At 43.3% G+C, this 14,055-nt stretch overlaps 1 protein-coding gene across 8 annotated transcripts in view; it reads left to right on the top strand.

Annotated features, from left to right (window-relative positions):
• Window positions 1-14,055, top strand: part of ZNF236 (zinc finger protein 236) — a 255,861-nt gene that overhangs the window by 113,289 nt on the left and 128,517 nt on the right. For all 8 annotated transcript variants that reach the window (XM_068237058.1, XM_068237059.1, XM_068237055.1 and 5 more), the window contains exons 12-13: window positions 2,130-2,333; window positions 12,660-12,804. In XM_068237058.1, coding sequence (XP_068093159.1) covers window positions 2,130-2,333; window positions 12,660-12,804 — 349 coding nt within the window. The remainder of the gene's footprint in view (window positions 1-2,129; window positions 2,334-12,659; window positions 12,805-14,055) is intronic.

Raw genomic sequence — 14,055 nt, 5'->3', positions numbered from 1 at the left:
AAGGCAGCCATACGATCCCTATCTGATCAGATTCGATCAGATAGGGATCTGTCAGCTGGTCGATCTGATGGCACATCGACCAGTGTATGGCTGCCTTTAGTGTTTTTGTTCCTTTTTTTTTCTCCTCCAAAGAGTTGAAAGGCTCTGCTGGCATAGTACCATTTATATTTCTCTATCATATGTGAGCTAACAGCTTTGTTGTGTTTATTAACAATTTAATTGATGGGATTATTGTTATCACCTTCAAGGCTACGTTTACAGTGGTGCATTGAAGTGTGACATAACCATTGTATTGCATCTTGCTGCATGGCAAAGCACCACCTATAGTGACATTCACAGTGCGGCGGGTGCAGTGCGTTATAACGGCGTGCGGGATTGAAATCCACAAAACACATGCTTTAAGGCTACTTGCACACCAAGACGTTGCGTTAGGTGCTACGTTAAGGTCGCATAACGTGCACCTAACGCAATGCCTGGTGCTCTTCGATGTGGACGTCAGTGAGCCGCGTTGTGCAGCTCACTCTGGCGTCCGTGATGCCGTGATCCGTACTCTTGGACGCATGCGGCATCACGTGGTCCCGCCGGCCAATCGCCGCACAGAGCGGCCGCACCAGGAAGTAAACACTGCACGTTGTTAATTAGCCATGTGCCTGGCCGCTCTCTGCTCCTCCCCAACCTGAATGAGCATGTGCAAACAGTCTAACGCGGCTTAAGCCGCTTTAACGCCGTAGCATGCTGCACTTTCAGAAGAACGTGCAGCGTTACATGTAACGCAACGTGGGCAGTGTGAACAGCCCACTTGTGTTACATTGCTGTACGTTGGGGGAGCGTTACAGGCTGCACTAACGTGCGCCTGTAACGTCCCTGTGTGTTAGCAGCCTTACAGTAAGGGAAAAACATACTTTTCATTAATTGTATGCTACACTGTATGCAACACAACGCATGGGTAACGTGCAGTACCTCTTTCCCGATCCATTGCATTCCTGCTGTCACAATGGCCACTGTGAATGTAGCCTGAAGCAAGTCTGAAATAGACCACATATGTGAAAAACAAAGGTAGGACTGTACACAAAGCAGCCTTCCCATGATAGCCGCAGACTGACTTTCCTAAGATGAGGCTCTCCTGAGTGCCTGTTTCCACTTCTGCGGTGCGAATTAGTCACGGAAAACGCAAAAACAAATTCGCATGCGGATGCGAATCTTACCGCGAATTTGTGGGCGTTTTTGCATATGTTAATGAGTATGCGAATTTGACCATGTCAATGCCTGTGTGCTTTTACATTGATTTTATGCTAAAACGCCCGCAAATTTGCGGTAAAATTCGCATACGAAAACGCATGCAAATTTCCTATTAAATACATTGTATGCGAATTCTGAGGGCTCTGCCGTGCAGATTTTTTCTGCACAGAAAAATGCTCAGAAATCCTGACAAGTGGAAACAGTCCCATCCACTTGTATTGTCTATGCGAATCTGCATGCAGGAAACGCATGCAGATTCGCTGTAGTGGAAACGGGCCCTGAGCCATGGCTGGTTTCACAGAAGGCCCACCCCATGTGAGTACTCTATGCTGTCTGCTTTCCAGTTGAGTCTGGGTATTACTTGTAGGAAAGTTGAAGCTAGAAGGATATATTAGGTGGCAGTACTGACTTCCTTTTAAAAAAAAGGCTGCTTCCCGTGCATTTGTCTCTGAGGACCTGAGCCCACTGACGCAGTTGTGTTCGCTTTCAGTTACACATCAATGTTACAGATGCTGAAAAGTGGACAGAAGCGGACACAACTGTGTTTTTAGTGGGCTCAGGCCATCACTGACCAAGATTAGTTATGCAGTGGATACTCCATACCTATGCAGCTGTGACCATGATGAAGAGAAGAGTATGTGTGTGTTTTTATTTATTTTTTCTGTAAGAGAAAAGTCTCATATACAGATGTGATTACGAAGTACTTTTTGTTTTCCTATAAGGACAGAACCTTTTACATTGGGAATAAGGCTAGGGTCAGTTTACTAAATCCAACACCACATTTCTAATTCAAATTGCTCCAAATTGCAGCAAGCTTCAGCTGCAGATTCTGAGGAATTGCCAATTTACTTATTTCTTGTTTGTTTGTATTATGCTTTTATCTCACTCAGGCGTCAGACCTTTTGCATGTCCACATTGTGAAAAGAAGTTCCGTACTTCAGGACACAGAAAAACCCACATTGCTTCACATTTTAAGCAGTGTGAGCTGCGGAAGTTGCGTCAGCAGCGCAAGCCTGGTAAAGTCCGCTCTGGGAAGAATAATGTGTCTGTGTCAGAGATCCCATTGCAGGAGCCCATACTCATCACAGATCTAGGTAAGCAGTAACCTTGTATGCATGCATCTCGGTGTCAGTTAATGGGGCTGATCTTTTAAGACAGATGCAGGACAAACGGGAAAAGTTGTTTGAGGTAACCAATCCGGTTTCAGCTGCTAGCAGTATTGGTAGTATTATGGGTGGTGCTCTGGGCAGCTGCTCCATTTCTCCTCAAGTTGTATTTGCACCTGTCTTGACAAATGTTCCCTGGCATCCTTTATTGCTGCATGTACATTACTTACCTTTTCCCACCATATGTTACATGGTTACTTGAATTGTATTCCTCACCAAAGCAGCATTGCTACAGTATCCCCTAAAAGATTTGTCCATATACAGTAGAAATAATATTTCAGATTAAGTAGATACAGGCGAAACTTGAAAAATTAGAATCATGTGCAAAAGTCCATTTATTTCAGTAATTCAACTTAAAAGGTGAAACTAATACATCAAACAGGAACCCTTTGCAGGTGTTTTGGATTAATTAGCTGGTTAGTCTGGCATTTTAAGCCTAGAATATTGAATATTTTCACAAAAGTCTACTGGTATATTTTGATTTTGGGGTTCTCATAAGCTGTAAGCCATAATCATCAAAATTATAACAAATCAGGGTTTGAAGTATCTTGCTTTGCATGTCATGAGTCTATTTCATATATTAGTTGAATTACTGAAATAAATGGAAATTTGAAGGTTATTCTAATGTTTCAAGTTTCACTTGTATGAAGAGCCAGTCCTATACACTTTCATAATGAAAAAATAATGAAATATCCAACAGAGAAAATTGAACCCACCACATGTGAGAGGGGCCAGAAACTTTTGTGGATTTTCCATAATGGAAAAAAATGTGTAATGAAAGGGCCATTATAGCAAAGGCTTTTTCATGTTGTTACCCCTATAGTCATTCACATAATGGCCTCAGATTCAAATCCTTAGTACATTTATGTTACAAAGTGCTCAGAAATGTCACTTTTCAGTGTATTTGTCCAAGGTGTCACAGAGCAGCTTACAGAGAAGGATATGCCCCTCTAATTGGTCTCTTCCATCCCACTATGCTTTTAAAGCGGACCTGAACTCAGAACTTCCTCTCTGCTCTAAAAGATAACAGCATAATAACCTTTAAAGAAAAACATTTCTTTGTTACAGCTGATAGAAGTGTAGTAGTGTGGCACTCTCTGTGGCTTGAATAGGGGGATGTGCCCAGGTAGATCCGGTAGCACCATAGATCAAATGCAGCAAATTCCAGAAGCCGGCACCATCCAGGTAATTTATTTTAAAGCTCTTTATTTCATTTCAAAGGCGTCAGTACAGCATAAACAGCGACGTTTAGGATGACATCTCCTTTATCAAGCCCTGCTGCACTTCAAATACCCAACAAAGTTATGTTCCTTTATAAACCCACAAAGCAACCAGGGACTGACCAATCACAATCTTCCAGGTCCAGGCAGACCAGATGGGAAACAGTCATGCCAGTCACTGATTGGAGGAAGATGACTGTCCTCCTAACGATGTCCCACCCACCTTGCTGACGACGAAGAGTGGCAGGTGGACGCGTCACTAAGTGCGCATTGCGCATTTGTTACAGCTGATACAAATCATGCAATAAATATGCAAGGTCTACTGCTTTCATGGAAGCAGACAGTTAATGTCCTGTGTTTACAAATTAGCTGCTCTGCCAAGGCAGCCAGCTGACACGGCTGAGAGGTCAAATTACAGTTGTTATTAGTCACAGATAAGAGGGAATTAGACACTTTAAACTCTCTAAATACGTACAGGGTGCAATTCTCTGTTTTCCTTCTGTCCTGTGCAAGAGTTCAGGTCCACTTAAAGAACCATTACTCCTCTGCATGTAGCTGTTGGGCTGTCTGTTACTGCAGTGGTACAATGGCTTGTCAGGGGAAAGATCAAGTCAAGAGTGGAATCTCAGTCAGCAGCCTTGTTGACAGATAGGAAACCGTCATCATGTATGGAAAAAATGGCATTTCTGGGGTTTTATATACTAAGTGTGCTGAGGATTTCTCTCTACTTATATTACGTGAATTACTGTAGAGGTTAACAGAATATCAAACTGTTTACTATAGTGGTTCTTTCAGCCTTCTAGTATAAAAATGAGGACTTTACACTACACAAGAGAGACTGCTTCTATATGGGTGTACAGTATGTTCTGCTAAGGAAAACTTAATTGCTGATTGATCCACTGTTATTAACTTCGATATGCCTTATGACCGTGATTATGAATTTTAACTTGCAGTATTGATTGGACCAAACATTTTCATTTGTCTTGATCTTTCTTTATGGTTCTTACATCAATTAATTCTTACATTTTTACTTCATGAGCAGGGCCAAACAGAGGGCCCTTAAGTGAGGGTGCTCACATTTAAAAAGGGGTCTTGCCTCCCCCCCCCCCCCCCCGAAATGCACAGTAGTACCTACAAGTGGGGGGACTTTGAACCCCCCCTCCTTTCCATGCAGTGACATGTGACCTTCATTTCATCCTCCCCCGTAACTCCAACTGTCCCAAACCATCCCCCTGAGTCCCTCCGCTTGACACATACATTCAGTCACCGGAGCGCTGGCTACATTCAGTGGTGTTGAGTCAGTAGGACCTTTCAACGGTGGCCACACATTCCCCCCTCCTCGTTTCTGGCTAGAGGAGATTGGTTGTCATGTGGGTGCTGATTCAGATGCTGTGTGCCATGTGGGTTCTGGGTGTAGGTATAGGGTGTCATGTGGGTTCTGGCTATGGGTGGGTATCAAGTGTCATGCTGGTGTTGAATGCAAGTACTTAGTACCATGTGAGATCTGAGTGCATGTATTGGATGTTATGTAGGTGCTGGGTACAGGTACTGGGTGTGACATGGTTCAAATACTTGGTACCATGCCTGTACTGGGTGCTGGGTATGGGTGGGCATTGGGTGTCACGTGGGTTTTATATGCAGGTACTTTGGGTGTGGGTACTGGTTAAAGGGGCACTATGGCGAAAAATTGTAAAATTTAAAATATGTGCAAACATAAAGAAATAAGAAGTACATTTTGTCCAGAGTAAAATGAGCCATAAATTACCTTTCTCCTATGTTGCTGTCATTTACAGTAGGTAGTAGAAATCTGACAGAAGTGACAGGTTTTTGACTAGGGATTTACTTATTTTCAAAAGCACTTAGTGAATGGAAGTTGCTCTGTCCAACTGCCAAAAAACTGTGCAGCGAGCAGGGAAGCTGTCCAGCATCATTGTTTAAATCCTTTTTAGGGAATATATTTATAAAGAATAAAAGTCTGGCTGAGAATCCCCTATGAAGAGATGGACTAGTTCAAAACCGCTTCTGTCAGATTTCTACTACCTACTGTAAGTGACCGGAACATAGGAGAAAAGTAATTTATGGCTCATTTTACTCTGGAAAAAACGTACTTCTTATTTGTCTGTTTGCACATATTTAACATTTTTTAATTTTTCGCCCTAGTGCCCCCTTTAAGTGGGTGCTTGGTTCAGATAGTGGGTGCCATGTGGAGGCTGTGTGCAGGTGTGAGTACTGAGTGCAATATCAGGCCTGGGTGCAGGGACTTGGTGTCATGTGAGTGTGAGTACTAGGTGCCAGCCATGGGGGGATGGAGTGTGGGTGGATGTTCAGAAAAGTAGAGGTCAGTGTGGATGAGGAAGGGGGAAGTAATTGGCGGTGATGGGGGAGGGAGAGGTTACAGGTGTTGCTGGGGGAGGGAGAGGTCAGTTTAGGTGCTGAGGGAGGTCACTATGGGTGCTGCTGGGGACAGGGAGGGAAAGGTCAGTGTGGGTGCTGGGGGATGCAGGATCACAACAGTGCTAATGCTGGGGAGGGAGAGGTGAGTATGGGTCCTAGGTGGAGGGAGAGGTCACTGTGAATGTTGGGGGAGGGAGAGGTCACTGCTGTCAGGGAGACACCATCTCACCTGCTCCCACACAGCTGCAGCAATAGTTAGGGTGCGTACAGACATGCGACTATAGTCGTTTAAAACGATCGTTACCGACGACATTGACCGACGATCGTTCACTAAATAAGGTCAAACGACCGTTCCAACGACCGATGTGGGACAACGGTCGTTGGTAACGAATGATCCGTTTCTCCCGATTGTTTTAACCGATCGTCGTTGAACTATCGTGTGTCTGTACAACGATCGGTCGTGGATCGTTCGTTCCTCATCTTCTGCACATGCGTACATACATTTTCCACACTTCATCTTCAGAAAACACACACACACACGCACTAAACAAAAATTAATTAGGTTAAAATATGTTGCAGTGGTACAAAACTGTTTATTTTTGCAATGTAAAAATAAAACTTCTTACAAAACATATTGTACAGAACATTAACGTTACAAAACATGGAACATCACTGTAAAATTCAGGTAGCTAAAGGTGCACCCAAGCTAACTACAGGAACCTAATTAACATCTAGGAGTGGCCCTGAATGAAAGTGAACCTACAGACTACAAAACTACTCAACAGCACTGAAGAGGCTGTTTCTTCATCAATTTCACAACATTTGAACTTTGATTGTGTAACCTAAGCATTATTGCTTCCTGCACAAAAGATGAAGCTCCGCCCTTCAAATAAATAAGATAAATTGTAATGATGATGTGCAAAGCATGTTTAGCATTTCTAATATGCACGTTGCCTAGCAACTGGGGCGGTTGATCACCACACAGAACAGTTGGAACTGTGTTTCCAGCTCCCTGCCACCTCATTTGCCACAAATACATGGCTGCCATCAAGACAACAAACTTCACTGTTCACAGGGATAGTAATAGATGATCTTACCTATGTGTTTTAATTTACATCACTAATCTAACTTAATGACAGTATGTTTGGTTAAGCTGCATCTGCTATTTCTGGGGCATCTGTTTAGCAAAATTATGAGATAAGGGTTATTAAAGGAAAGGTTCAGGGAGGGTGGAGAAAAAATAAAAATCAATTTCCACTTACCTGGGGCTTCCTCCAGCCCGTGGCAGGCAGGAGGTGCACTCGCCGCCGCTCTGCAGGCTCCCGGTGGTCTCCGGTGGCTGACCCGACCTGGCCAGGCCGGCTGCCAGGTCGGGCTCTTCTGCGCTCCAAGTCCTGGTACTTCTGCGTCCCACGCCGGCGCGCTGACGTCATCGGACGTCCGCCGGGCTGTACTGCGCGTGCGCAGAACTACTGCGCATGCGCAGTACAGCCCGGCGGACGTCCGATGACGTCAGAGCGCCGGCGTGGGACGCAGAAGTACCAGGACTTGGAGCGCAGAAGAGCCCGACCTGGCAGCCGGCCTGGCCAGGTCGGGTCGGCCACCGGAGACCACCGGGAGCCTGCGGAGCGGCGGCGAGGGCACCTCCTGCCTGCCACGGGCTGGAGGAAGCCCCAGGTAAGTGGAAATTGATTTTTATTTTTTCTCCACCCTCCCTGAACCTTCCCTTTAAAGGTCAACTTAAGCCCAAACAAACATACTGTCATTAAGTTACATTACATAAATATGCAACGTCAGCTCTCTTGTGCCTAGATAGATGGCAAGGCATGGCCAAACAAAAGCAGGTGAATTAGTACGACGAACGAACGGTACGTACTATACATACAGAACGTACGGTTGAAATCACAGCGGTCTTACAAAGCACATGCGAACGCTTTTATACGCTTTTATACATTCTTTTTCGTCATTTCCTGTAATCGATCGTTCGCTACTGAAAGATCGTCCGACAACTACGTCACTTCCTAAAATCTACTACACCTTAGGGCCATTAATTGATGTCATTTCCTTTTTTTCTATTGGCACACACAATATGCGTCACATATTTAAATTGATAACATCGTCTACAAAGTTGATGGACGACCGATGTGTATTATGTCATTTCCTGTTGCGTGCGCAACGATCGATCGTTCGTCAGGCGTACACGAAAGAACGTTTTAGAAACAATCCGTTTTTAGAAACAATCCGCAAACGACCGTCGGCCGATCCTAACCGTAACATTGTTCGTAGTTTGCTACGAACGATTGTTATCGCATGTCTGTACGTAGCCTTACACTAGGATTCCTGTATGGGACTTCTTTACTCCAAAGTGTTTCAGAAGGAGAAGGAGCTTACCGTGAATGGTGGGTGGGGCTTCTGTGTGCAGTGGATGGAGCTTATCGTAATCAGGGCGAGGCTTTCTTTTCACAGCCAAAGGAGCCTTTATATGGATATTTAAAAAGGAGGGGGGTTTGCTTGCACGTGCCTGTTCATATGTAAAAGTGAGGACTGCTCTTTGGTTAGAAAGATTGTTCGTGGTTTGAAGATATAGGGCTCAATTCACAAAAGGGTGCTAACTCAGCACGCTTAAAAGCTTTGGGGGTGCTAACCAAGGTGCTAAGCAGTTAGCACGCCCAAAGCTTTTATTGATTGCGCGCAAAGTTTAGCGGTGCGCGAAAAACGTTGCGCCGGGTGGGACCAAAACGATGCACCAGGTGCCCCTGAAACGATGCACCGGGTGCGCCCGAAACGTTGCACCATGCAACGTTTTAGGGGCCCTCGGTGCGTCGTTTCGCAAAACTTTGCGCGCCCTAAATGGCTTTAGGCGTGCTAAGGGGCTTTTAGGCGTGCTCAGTAAGTTAGCACCCTTTTGTGAATCAAGCCCCAAGATTGCTGTTGTCAGTGTCTCTGTGGCTGTAATGGCCAATGCTGTGAATGCATCCCTTAGTTCTATTGCTAGAGACTCTGTAACAAAAATGTCATCCTTTTTTCTACCATCCTACAATTTCCTAAACCTATTCTAATGTGCTCTGGCTCACTGCAGCACTCTCTACTATCACCGTCTCTGTAATAAATCAGCTTATCTTTCCCCTGTCGGACTTGTCGCCCTGTGTCTGGAAGGCTGCCAACTCTTCCGTGCTGATCTGTTATGCACACCCCGCTCCAGGCCCCTCTATGCACACTCCAGTGTGTGTGTTATTTACATAAGCCAGCAGCGTCTCTGCTCTCTTATCAGTGAGAGAAGAGAGCTGGATAAAAATCGTCCTCTGTTAGGCTGTGAAAGGAGCTGGCTGACACATACTGAGGAATTAGACAGGGCAGAGCTGTCTGCAGGAAGAAACGATCAGCCTGTCACTAGTATTCAGTGAATGAGAGCTAAGAAGGAAACAAGAGCGCACCTCTGGTGCAATAACGTTTTGTATTTTTCTCAATCAATCACGCTGTTACAGGTTACACTTACAGTGTGTAAGAAAACAATGCGCCTGTCAAGCCTGCCGTCTATCCTCTCCGGTGTCCCGCGCTTGGCCAGAGCGGCGGGGTGCGTTGGAAACTGCGTGGCAGTCGGAGGCGGTGGGCGGAGCCAGGACGCGGGGATGCCGTCTGACGTCACAACGTTTTGGCGTAGACCACGCCTTCATCAGGCCTGATGTAAGTGTAACCTGTAACAGCGTGATTGATTGAGAAAAATACAAAACGTTATTGCACCAGAGGTGCGCTCTTGTTTCCTTCTTGTTTCCTTTGTTACAATTGCTGGCACCATCCAGCCGCTGGAGCAGCACCCGCTCAAAAACCTCCTCATCATCTACCAAAGACAGCGCAGGGTTTGTTTCTTTTAGTGAATGAGAGCTGCAGGGGGACAGAAGGTAAACACACAAATGATCTCTTGAGATTCAAAAGGAAGGCTGTATACAGCCTGCTTGTGTATGGATGTATTTTCTATGTGTGGACATACTGTACATCAACCTACTTCCTGTTTTGGTGGCCATTTTGTTTGTTTATAAACAAGCTTTTTAAAACTGTTTCTGACTATTTTTAATGCGGCGGGGAGCGGCGAAATTGTGACAGAGGGTAATAGGAGATGTCCCCTAACGCACTGGTATGTTTACTTTTGTGCAATTTTTAACAATACAGATTCTCTTTAAAATCTGGAGAATAAATATTGAAGTAAGTTTTGTGGCAGAGAAGAGAAATCAACAAGATAGCGCTCTGTCTTGGAAGAACTATGTATTCGCTGAGATTAATACAAACAATGCATTGTTCAGCTATGTAGTGCAAAGAAGTGCTTGTCCAATTATCAGATAAAGGTACAGTTAGGATTTACTGTGAAACCTCAGTTTTCTAGTAACAAAGGCTAATAATTTTGCCAATCGTCAATAAAAAAAAATTAAGAGAAGAACTTTTTTTTCATTTTGGCTGCTTAGATAATGAAGAGGCTGCTGACAAAAGGAAATGGTTTTATTCCTCAGTTTGCAGAGAACGTACTGTACCTTCTCTGCCAGCTGGGATTGAAAAATGTAGGTGTGAACTGCAGTATCACTTGCTCTTCTGAGCTAAGCAAGTCAATTATCTGTAGATGACAGTGTGCAATAATTTAGTAGAAGATGTGTTAGTCAGAGCCATAATGTTTACTTTCCGTTGTATAACATTTTAATGACTGCAACACAGCACTGTTCAGAGTACTTGTGGCCAGCCTTGAATTACCTTGTTATATAAAGTATCTATTTTCAGTATAACATAATGACACATCAGAATTGTTCGCTAGTACCATTGTCTGCTCCAAGCACCGTACTACTTTTGCCAAAACTTTAATGAAATGATAAACCAATAAAAAGCTGAAAGAACAGGGTTACGAGTTCTATACCTGAAACATTTTACATAACATACATGATTAAGTACGTTAACGGCAGGCACTCTACTAGGGTAAGCAGCAAGGCAAGCTGAGGGCAGACAGTAGAAGCTGAAAGACAGTGGAAAGTAAGTATGGGCTAGGTTAAATGGACCACTATAACAGAAAATTGTAAAATGTAAAATACCTGTGTATATATAGAAGTACATTTATCCCAGATTAATATCTGCTAGAAATTAAGTTTCTTCTATGTTGATGTTACTTACAAGAGGTAATCATCTGACAGATCAGACAGGTTTTGGATTGGTCCATCTCCTCATGGGGGATTCTCCATACTTATCAATAGAGCATAAGGCGGACTTGAACTCAGAACTTCCTCTCTGGTCTAAAAGACGAGCAACAGTATAACCTTTAAAGAAAAACATTTCTTTGTTACAGCTGATACAATTCCTGCAATACATCTGCAGTGTGTCTATTTCCTGCTTTCATGGAAGCAGACATAGGGATAACGTTCGGTGTTTACAAATTAGCTGCTCTGCTGAGGCAGCCAGCTGACACAGCTGAAAGATCAAATTACAGTTGTGATTGGTCACAAATGAGGGGTAATTAAACAGGTTAAACTCTCTAAATGCATACAGGGTTCATTTCTCTGTTTTCCTTCTGTCCTGAGCAAGCATTCAGGTCCACTTTAATAGATTTTCATTAGATTTAGTTTTTATATAGAGACTAATGTCTAATCTATTAAAAATCTCATGTAGTGTATGCCTCCCTTTATCCTTGGCAGTGATTGGCATTTACAGAGACACTGAAGCAAAACAAAAAAATGATGATATAATTATTTGTAACGGTAGTACAGCTAAGAAATAAAACATTAGGAGCAGAGAGATAAGTCTAATATTGTTTCCATTAGAGGAAGAGTTAAGAAACTCCAGTTGTTGTCTATGCAAAAGAGCCACTGAGCTCCACGGCTTTCAAAGTCGCAGAGAGCTGTCTTCTGAAGCTTATTATCTCAACTGTCAGTCACTGTATTTTTTTTTCTCTTCAGAGAAAAAGAAGAGAACAGGTCAAAAGTTCACTGGGCTGCTCTGGAAAATTATTTAGAATGCTGAATAGTATGTAAACTGCAAATATTAGAAAATTATGCAATGTTATAAAAAAAAAAAAACACTATATAACTGAAAATAAAAAAATGAGAATATTTTCTTTGCTACTAATCTCCTAGTAATTATCCGTACTACGCAACCAACTCATTATATCATCATTTTTTTTCCGCTTCAGTGTCTCTTTAAGACGTTACTTTCAGTAAAGTCCAAAGTTTGTGATAAAAGAAGAGTTTTTAGAGAGTACAAACTGTAGCTGAACGTAAACCTGTTCCATATGAAGTGTTTAGCCGTGGAGACCATATGTTACTAAATGAAACAACATTTGGAAAAACTTGACAACTTTTCACTGACCTTTACTTAGAACTTCTACTGGACCAGGAAGTAAGCAGAACAACAACAACAAACAGCTTATATCACTTCGTAGCTATGCATTACTTCTTCTAGAATGTTGCATGCAGCATCCTCTCGGGCTCCCTGTGCCAGAAGTGCAGTCACTGATATTGCTGCCACCTGCAGGGCAATTGGAAACTGGGGTAATGCACACAACCTGTCACACAAGCACTAGATGAACAGTCCATAGTACAGACAAGGATGGTGTTCATTTCACTTACTGATGGATATTGTCATAATATATATATATTTTTTCTCCATTTAGGTCTCATCCAACCCATTCCCAGAAACAGTCAGTTTTTTCAGAGCTACTTTATTAATAGTTACTCACATGAAGTCGATCGACCCTATAAGTGTTACTACTGTCAGCGTGCCTATAAGAAATCCTGTCACCTCAAACAGCATATCAGGTAATTATCTCATTTACAGACATGGTAATCATATCTGAAGTTGTAATACTTTTGTTTAAATAGGTCCTCAGTGGAATCTCCAGTAATGCGACATTTTGTCTTCAGTCCCATTTTTTTCAGCACACAATAGACTTTCTAGACAGAGATAACAAAACGTGTATTTTTTACCTAGATGTGATTGGCGAGCTGTAGCACATATGTATGAGTTAATTCAGTCAGCCTTGAAGAGAACCCGAGGTGGGTTTGAAGAATATTATCTGCATACAGAGGCTGGATTTGCCTATACAGCCCAGCCTCTGTTGCTATCCCAAACCCCCCTAAGGTCCCCCTGCACTCTGCAATCCCTCATAAATCACAGCCACGCTGCTGACAAACAGCTTGTCAGAGCTGGCTGTGTTTATCTCTATAGTGTCAGTCTGCTGCTCTCCCCGCCTCCTGCAGAACTCCAGTCCCCGCCTGCATCCCTTCCCTCCCTGCTGATTGGAGGGAAGGGACGGGGCAGGGACCGGAGCTATGCAGGAGGCGGGGGAGCAGCTGAGACTGACACTACAGATGTAAACACAGCCTCACAGCACGGCTGTGATTTATAAGGGATTGCAGAGTGCAGGGGGACCTTAGTGGGGTTTGGGATAGCAACAGAGGCTGGGCTGTATAGGCAGATCCAGCCTCTGTATGCAGATAACATTCTTTAAACACACCTCGGGTTCTCTTTAATCAGAGAATGCGTGTTTATGCCACTTTTTAGCTTACACTGCCCTCCACAAGTATTTACAGAATAAGTGCAGTGTGAGCTCATTTATGTCTCGTTTCCAATACAATGTTATATTCATCTCATAGGGCAGAAAAAACATACAGATAAGTGAATTGCTTCTCCCTAAATTGGCCCTAGACTGTTATGGACATATGGCCTATGGTAGGGACTAGAATGTGAACTCCTCTGAGGGACAGTTAGTGACAAGACTATATATACTCTGTACTGTGGAAGATGTCAGTGCTATATAAATACTAAATAATAATAACAGGGTATAATGTTACACTACACATTATATGTAAAAAAAAAAATTGTTATAAAAAAAGTTGCAGCCTCATAAAACTCCTGCAGCATCAGTATAAGATCTATCAGATCCTCATCGCCTCCCCAGCAATGAGCTGAAGTTTGCTGTAGAATACTGTATATGAGTCTATAGATTGGTCTTTATTTCCCTTTATAAACATTTTTTCCATGATACATATTTAAAGAGAATCCAAGGC

This window comes from Hyperolius riggenbachi, chromosome 5 (genome assembly GCF_040937935.1).
Source record: "Hyperolius riggenbachi isolate aHypRig1 chromosome 5, aHypRig1.pri, whole genome shotgun sequence".
Classification (NCBI taxonomy): Eukaryota; Metazoa; Chordata; class Amphibia; order Anura; family Hyperoliidae; genus Hyperolius; species Hyperolius riggenbachi.
Note: the sequence above shows the minus strand (reverse complement) of the source record. Positions and strands in the feature narration are given on the sequence as shown.